General features: G+C 36.5%; 2 protein-coding genes across 3 annotated transcripts; one reads left to right on the forward strand and one right to left on the reverse strand.

Moving 5' to 3' along the window:
- Window positions 1-1,237: 1,237 nt before the first annotated feature.
- LOC132174106 (rust resistance kinase Lr10-like) lies at window positions 1,238-3,440 on the reverse strand. Its single transcript, XM_059585807.1, has 3 exons — window positions 2,738-3,440; window positions 2,446-2,472; window positions 1,238-2,368 (listed from the first exon to the last, which is right to left on the reverse strand). Exons 1-3 carry the CDS (start codon window positions 3,438-3,440, stop codon window positions 1,254-1,256), a joined length of 1,845 nt encoding a protein of 614 aa, XP_059441790.1. The 3' UTR covers window positions 1,238-1,253.
- A 506-nt stretch (window positions 3,441-3,946) lies between these two features.
- Window positions 3,947-7,775, forward strand: LOC132174663 (LEAF RUST 10 DISEASE-RESISTANCE LOCUS RECEPTOR-LIKE PROTEIN KINASE-like 2.2). Of its 2 annotated transcripts, XM_059586302.1 has the most exons (6): window positions 3,947-4,921; window positions 5,172-5,213; window positions 5,444-5,491; window positions 5,756-5,797; window positions 6,642-6,908; window positions 7,011-7,775. In XM_059586302.1, exons 1-6 carry the CDS (start codon window positions 4,072-4,074, stop codon window positions 7,769-7,771), a joined length of 2,010 nt encoding a protein of 669 aa, XP_059442285.1. In that variant the 5' UTR covers window positions 3,947-4,071; the 3' UTR covers window positions 7,772-7,775. The 2 variants fall into 2 exon arrangements, with proteins under 2 accessions (XP_059442285.1, XP_059442284.1); XM_059586301.1 differs by having other exon boundaries at window positions 6,642-7,775.
- Window positions 7,776-7,781: the final 6 nt, after the last annotated feature.

The raw sequence follows: 7,781 nt of genomic DNA on the forward strand, positions 1-7,781 counted from the left end.
TTTAGCATTAATAATTAAAAATAATAAATTTGGTTTTTCAATTGCCAAAGCGAGGGTATTTTCGAATGATTATGGCCAAATTTTGTTTCAGAATCCATTCTAACGGTCAAGACTAACAAGTGTGCATTTTTGCCACAAAAATGGTAGTTTAATATATCAAAGTTTTACGCTTGTCACTTTGTGGGGGCTTTTTGAAAGTGAGTTGTAGTCGAGGGGGCTTTTTTCCCCTAATTTTTAAAACACATCCAAACAAGTTCTAATATTTAGAGTAATGATATATACATTTCTCTATTATCCTCCTCTTATCCCTTCACAACTAATGTGATGTGGTCTCCATAATATTTTATGCATGAAGATTAATTTTTTTGGTTGAGAGACCACGCCATATCAGCTATAGGGATGAAGATGAAAGGGGGACAATAGTAGGAGTGTACAAGCAAACAGTTATTAACTGTCCAATAACTGCTAACCGCATTTGTTTACGGTTAGCGGTTTTAGAGGTAAGTGGAGACGCTTAATAACTGCTAATCGTCTACCCTTAAATATAATATATTATATTAAGTAGATATAAAAATAATAATATACCAAAAGATCGTTTTGGTGTTTGATGCCATTTTAAATAGGCTCTAAATAGTCCAAAAACCATTTAAAATAGGTCCTAAAAAGAAGCTCAAGGTGTGCCAAAACAAAAAAAAAATAGGCACAAAAAGTCCAACCTTAAAAGCGGTTATGCAAGACAGTTTTGGGTATCAATAACCGCTAACCAACTATTATTTCAAAACTACTAACCACCTCAAACAATTGTAATTAGATACAATAACCCTTAACTGTAACCACTTGTACACCCTTAAATAATAAGGTGATGAATAGAAGTAGTCAATTTAAAGAAAATCAAATTTACAATTTTAATTTTCTAAACATTATAAGGAATCAAAACAAATGTAGTTGTAGAAATTCTTGACGTGATTATGTGGTTTGACCCTAGGCCTCCAATGAATAATTCTTTATTTAGGTTCACAATTGATTATAGTTTTTCTAGCATTCCAACATCTATTTTTAAATGTTTTAAGGTTTGATACAAGAAAAAACTTGAAGTCCTTACATTGACAAGATGAAAAAGGTTTTCCCCTTTTCCCACTCTCTCGCTTTGAATAAAAAAATAAAATAAAAAAAATCCAACAAGATGATAAGGTTTAAGAGTACAAGATCATTGCAAACTAAATTATTATCACATACACTAAGTTTACATACAATTATTTTGATTCTGGGATAACCTCCAACTCTAGGTTTTGACGTTTTGTAGGTATATGTGCATTATTTTTTACATGGCCAGTAGAGGCAAATGGATTAGGAGGCATAATTAATTTATCTCCTTCTCCTTCCAACATTTTAACCACATCTTTTATGAAAGGACGATCCACTGGGTGCCATTGGATGCACCAGAGTCCAACAATTGCAAGTTTCTTTGCGATTTTATCATCTTCATCATCCTCAACAAAGATTCTTATGTCTTCTTTTTGTTCCAGGATATTGTAAATCCATTCTGGAAAGTAGACTTGGCTAGTGTTTTCAACTGTAATGTCAACATTTTTCCTCCCTCTAGCTATTTCAAGTAATAATATTCCAAAACTATAAACATCTGCTTTAGAAGACACATTCCCAAAATTTCTAGAGAATACTTCGGGTGCAATGTAACCCATAGTCCCCCTGGCTGTAGTCATGGACACTGCACTATGATCCTTTGAACACAACTTTGCAAGACCAAAATCAGAAATTTTTGGATTGAAGTTCTGGTCTAGCAAAACATTGTGAGGTTTAATATCAAAATGGAGGATTTGTTGATCACATCCTTGGTGAAGATATTCGATTCCTTTTGCTACCCCAAGAGCAATATCTTGCATCTTATCCAAATTAAGAATACAATTCTTGGCATCCGTTGAAGATATGAACTTTTCTAGTGAATCATTTGATAAGAACTCATAAACTAGAGCTCGTCTAAATCCATCGGCGCAGAAGCCAACCAAGCGAACCACGTTAACATGATGGATTGTACCCATTGTTCCAACTTCGTTTATGAATTCTTCCCCATTTCCCTTGGAAGTGTTGAGGATCTTCACTGCAACATAGATTTCATGAGAAAGCTTTCCTTTGAATACTGTTCCATATGCTCCTTCACCTAACTTCTCAGAAAACTGATTTGTAATCTTTTTAATGTCGACATACGAGTATCTTGTGGGTTTGAAATTTCTATAGTCTTCTAAAAACTTCTCAATCTTCACTTGATGTTCTTTTTCTACTTTATCATAAGTATAGAAACGATAGAGAGCAAAGACAGCAAGTAGTAATAGAAATGAACCTAAGGTGACGCCTGTGTAATAAACATGTGTGAGTCAATAGTTTACATCTCCCAAATAAAAAGAATTTTGTATGACCAAGACAACTCACCCGTGATCGCTAACTTTGATAATGCACCTGTTAAAGATTTAACATAATTAGCTTCTCATTCTACATTTTCAAAAGAAAATATATCTTTCGCCTAAAATTTTCTTGCTAATAGCCAAGTTATATTGAATTTAGACCCCTTGAGGTCAAGAGGGCTAAAGGTACTGTGCAGTGAGTTCGCATATGTTTATCAAACATTTTATTTTATTTTTGGGTGGAAATGAATGCACGTTGGCTTGAAAACTGTACATGAAGAAATTGAGTACAAAGGTGGAAATTGGAGAGAAGACAATACCTTCGAGGAAGCATTCGGTTTCTAATGCAGTGCTATTATTCTTCAATCTGCATTTCTTGCCTTTTGCTTCACAGTGTCCACATACTCGTCTGGGCCATTTCAGTTCAAGATTTTTCTCATCATCACCGAGCACTGTAGTACTTGGAATTGTTCGAAGAGTATACATCTTTGTACAAGATGATAGGGGTAAGTCCATGAGGTCACCACGTTTATCGAAGGCATAAACCTGGTGTTTTTGGGTACTAAGACAACGGATAAACCTGAATTTTACTTCTCTTTGGGAACAATTGAAGAAGACAAAGTCTGTAGGGCCAGTTGAAGAAGATTCCCCTGAAGACAAAGTCTGGTCTTCAGGGGAATCTTCTTCGAATTGGAAAGGCGAGGAAGATAAATGGAGTCTCCTAAGCTGCTTTGGAATACAATGAGCTGGATCATATAATTGAAGTACATGAGATTTGTAGTCAATCCGTTTGACAAAAAGCTTGACTGAATTCGGCAGCTCAACCACTGTATCGTTTGTATCAGTGCAGGAGAGATTAAACCCAGGATACCCACAGTGCTCTGGCTGACTGTTAACCCGGAAGGGAAATCGGATGACTGGGCCAGGAGCTCCACACGGCAATTCAGCACACCCATTACTTTGGCATTCTCCAAGGTCTATGATGAAAGCCACAAACAACAAGAAGAAGTATGAGAATTCCATTTCTAAGCAAAATATCCAATCTCTCTGCTCTGGAATGCTTCCCAGAGATATATAGCTAGGCTTTCTCCAGTAAATTTCGGATGAACTTCTCTTGGACTTGGAGTCTTGGACAGTTGGACTTACGTAGTATTGGTGACTGTATGAACCGGCTGTGGTCCCAATTGGCGTTGTTTGGTAACCACTCCAATGCACATGGCTCCGTATTGAATGCATCTCATCAACCCATGCTTTGCCTTTTTTTTTTCTAATCACCCATGCTTTGCCTTTGACAGTACATAGTGCAATGTTGCGATGGGTTTGGCAACATTGGTTACCAAACAACGCCAAATGTTTTTCAATAAATCCGGCTGTGGTCCCGTTTGGCAACTGACGGAGGAGAGATTTCTTGGACGGTTACTGTAGCTGGTGGAAAAAGAGAAGCATAGTACAGCAGCGCCAGTCCTCACGGGATCATGAACATGCAGGCTTGTCTATTTTGTTTTTTCCACACCATTTTCAAAAAGTACGGCTGCAATTATTTCTTTATTCAGAAGGGCAATTATTTCTTTCCCTCCCACAAATTATTTACAGGAAATCTTTTTCAAACCGGCCTCTCTGCTCTCTCACTCTCTCTATCCTAGTATCTCCATCCATGGTAAGAGGAATACTCTTCCCTGCTGGACTCTCGGTCGTAATTGTTGTTCTTGTCCTAGTCCATGAAGCTTGCAGTGGCAACGATAGTCATCATCACTCATGTCCTCCTTCTTCCTGCGGCAATATTCAGAATATAAGCTATCCGTTTTGGTTGGAAGGCGATCCACCAATGTGCGGAGATCAAAGGTATAATCTGTCTTGTGAGGATAACCAAACAGTGTTACACTTATTTGCTGGAAAATATTACGTACAGGAAATCATTTACAGTGACTACACAATCCGAGTTGTAGACGCAGGTATTGAGAAGGACAATATCTCCTCCATCCCTCGCTATTTTCTAAACCGCTACAATTTCAGTTCAGGGGATCCGTATACCCTATCTTATCCATCTAACATAAAGGTCCTTTGTAATAGTACTGGTCAGTACGAGCAGTTAGGGAATGGCAATATGCCAGCAACGGGTTTGGTTTGGGTGAAGTGCGAAAAGCCAGTGATTTCTCGTAAGTATTTGGACACGTCTAGTTGCTTGAGTAATGGAGTGAAATCTTCCAACTCTTCTCTATTCCATTCCAAGAGCTATCGATATGTTTTATTTTCCGAATATATATCTCTAGACGATTTGGGGGACTCTTGCCAAATAGAGCAAATGTTTCCGAAAGCGTCGTTTATGGTTAACCTAATTAGTTGTCCATTCGTTTACGATCAAGTGGCCGATGGTTTTAAGCTTTCATGGGTGCAAGTTTTGTGTGATAACTTCACAGGAGATGACATTTGCAACCTCAATAACGTGAATTTCCCTGATCAGTGCGGCCTTCCCAGTTCTAAAATATCCGAGATACTTGGAAAAGGTAAGGTTTCTATCTCACAGAATTGTTTGAAGGATAATACCGAATGGCTCAATGACATACAACTGGATGAGTTGTGCCTGACGATGACACTAGTAGAGGAGGATAATAGTCATAAAATGGGTAGAGATTATATTTCTTGTTTAGCATGGGCCAGGACAAAAGTTGTTTACGCGGCCCAGAGACTTTTGAAATTATTTAATCTACCTTTTTCAATTAATTAATTAATTAATTAAATTTATCTATTTTATAGGTATTGGAGCTCTTTACAACATATTAGTACCGCAGATTATACGTAAGATTCTGTATCTCTCATTTGTATTCTTTTAGCTCATTATTTTATAGGCTGTGGAGCATGAAAATAGTTTCAACGTGCAAACAAGATGAATATTAATGGCATTTACAAGAAAAAAGACAATTACTTATACATTGTAACTATATTTCCAACTAAAATAAAAATTAAAAATGCTATTTTTTTTTTCCGAGTTTTCAAATGCTGATGTTATTCTTTCTTTGCCAAAGCAGAAGACAAATTTGATTGGCTTTCCGGAGATGATGGGCCATACTATGAAGGTAAGGTTTCTATCTCAAAAATTTGTATGTGAGTGGTGGGGTGAATGCCAATCAAAGACACGCAGCATAAATTTATCTATTCATATATGTGCAAATTAAATAGTCAAACATGTAAATATTCTAACGTTTATACGGTTATTTATTCTTTAAGCATGGCCAAGGGGAAAGTTGTTCATGGAATTTTATTAGACCTTAAACTTTTCAAATTATTTAAGTCACTTTCTTTATTAATTAAGTAATTTATATTTTTCATATTTCTTGCAGACTCTTTGGCAAAACTAACGATAATCATGATCAACTGTGGCGGTAAGAACCTTTTTATCTCTCGTTTGATCTTTTTTTAATTTTTCTTCCCTTTTTAATTAATTAGCAAATAATTAGTTCGACTGTGAAATATGAAATATGAAATATGTTGAAATGAAGGGGGTGTAAACGAGCCGAGCTTGAGCAAGCTTTCTTTGTTTGGGCTCGGCTCATTTAAATTTTACTCGAGCTCGAGCCGAGCTCAAGGACAAGTCAAAAAAATCGAGCCTGAGCTCAAGCTCATAATAAGTCGAGGCTTTTATATTTAATTTATTTATTTTTATTATAAATTTAAACTTCAAGTACTCTTAAACGGCTCAAGAAGCCAGCTTTCATATGAACATTTGCTTAGCCTGACTAGCCGAGTATGGAGCCTGAGTCAAGACAGTAAGACACTTGGTTTCGAAGAGAGAGGATATGCATCCTTTTATAATAAAAGGATGCTATTAGGAAAAAAAAAATCATCAATTTTTGATATTAATATGAGCAACTATGTGAACAACTACCAATTCGAGTCTTATACTAGCTGCTCACAAGCCTAATCAAGTCGAGCCGAACTTGTTTCGTTTAATATTCGAGCTAGTATTTGTGTTCACGAAATGCCTCATTTAATAATCGAGCCAAGCTTATACGAGTTGATCCCGAACTCACTCGTGAATGGCTTGCTCATTTAACACCCCTAAAAGGCAAGATGAAAATATTATTCACATGAAAAAGAAAACAAAAATTGTGATTAATTACGAGGATTTAGAAAGGCGGTGGGTTGAGCTGTAATAAATAAGATGTTGACATTAGGTCATCTACATTTTGTTTTCTTATAATATATTTTGACAATGTTCTTTCACAGGACTATACCTTGCAGCAAGAGTTGTATTGTCGATTCCCTGCGTGATTACGTTTTTGATATATAAATGGCGTAGAAGGCATTTATCGATGTACAATGTTGTTGAAGAATTCTTGCAAAGCCACAATAATCTCATGCCACTAAGGTACTCTTACTTTGAAATTAGGAAGATGACCAAAAATTTCAAAGACAAACTAGGCGAAGGAGGCTATGGCACTGTATTTAAAGGAACACTTCGAAGTGGCCGACTCGTAGCTATAAAAATGTTGGGTAAGTCCAAAGCTAATGGACAAGATTTTATCAATGAAGTTGCAACCATTGGAAGGATTCACCATGTTAATATAGTGCAACTCATTGGTTTTTGTGTTGAAGGATCAAAGCGAGCTCTAGTATATGAGTTCATGCCTAATGGCTCCCTGAATAAATACATATTTTCCCCAGAAGAAAGTACCCTCCTAAGCTATGACCAAATGTTTGATATAGCTCTAGGAGTGGCTCGTGGAATTGAATATCTACATCAAGGATGTGCCATGCAAATTTTGCACTTTGATATCAAGCCTCACAACATTCTTCTTGATGAGAATTTTGCTCCAAAGGTTTCTGACTTTGGCTTGGCAAAGCTATATCAAGTAGATGATAGCATTGTCTCTTTGACTGCTGCAAGAGGGACGTTAGGATACATGGCTCCTGAGTTGTTCTATAAAAACATTGGAGGCATTTCATACAAAGCTGATGTTTATAGTTTTGGAATGTTATTGATGGAAATGGCGGGTAGAAGAAGGAATGTAAATGCATTTGCAGACCATTCAAGCCAAATTTATTTCCCTACTTGGGTTTATGACCAATTGCATGATGGAAAAGACATAGAAATTGAAGATGTTACAATGGAAGAAAAGAAAATAGTTAAGAAGATGACCATGGTCGCCTTATGGTGTATACAGATGAAGCCTAGTAATCGCCCTTCAATGAACAAGGTCATAGAAATGCTTGAAGAAGAAGTTGAAAGCTTACAGATGCCTTCCAAGCCTTTCTTATCATCAGTAGAGAGCCCCATGAGGGATTTTGGAGAGGATTCAAATCAAACTTGCTCATCAATTCAATCAAAAGAATCAAGTCAAACAACTCAGTTTTAAATGCAAATTA

This window comes from Corylus avellana, chromosome ca3, assembly GCF_901000735.1.
Source record: "Corylus avellana chromosome ca3, CavTom2PMs-1.0".
In the NCBI taxonomy this organism is placed as follows: domain Eukaryota; kingdom Viridiplantae; phylum Streptophyta; class Magnoliopsida; order Fagales; family Betulaceae; genus Corylus; species Corylus avellana.

What these genes read in the sequence shown, in the direction of transcription:
- LOC132174106 (XM_059585807.1), bottom strand. Translation starts at nt 3,440, where the DNA reads ATGGAATTCTCATACTTCTTCTTGTTGTTTGTGGCTTTCATCATAGAC. An exon ending in AACCGAATGCTTCCTCGAAG is followed by an intron (nt 2,473 to 2,737) that starts GTATTGTCTTCT and finishes AATCTTTAACAG; the next exon opens with GTGCATTATCAAAGTTAGCG. An exon ending in ATCAAAGTTAGCGATCACGG is followed by an intron (nt 2,369 to 2,445) that starts GTGAGTTGTCTT and finishes TTTATTACACAG; the next exon opens with GCGTCACCTTAGGTTCATTT.
- LOC132174663 (XM_059586301.1), top strand. Translation starts at nt 4,072, where the DNA reads ATGGTAAGAGGAATACTCTTCCCTGCTGGACTCTCGGTCGTAATTGTT. An exon ending in ATTAGTACCGCAGATTATAC is followed by an intron (nt 5,214 to 5,443) that starts GTAAGATTCTGT and finishes TTGCCAAAGCAG; the next exon opens with AAGACAAATTTGATTGGCTT. An exon ending in TGATGGGCCATACTATGAAG is followed by an intron (nt 5,492 to 5,755) that starts GTAAGGTTTCTA and finishes TATTTCTTGCAG; the next exon opens with ACTCTTTGGCAAAACTAACG.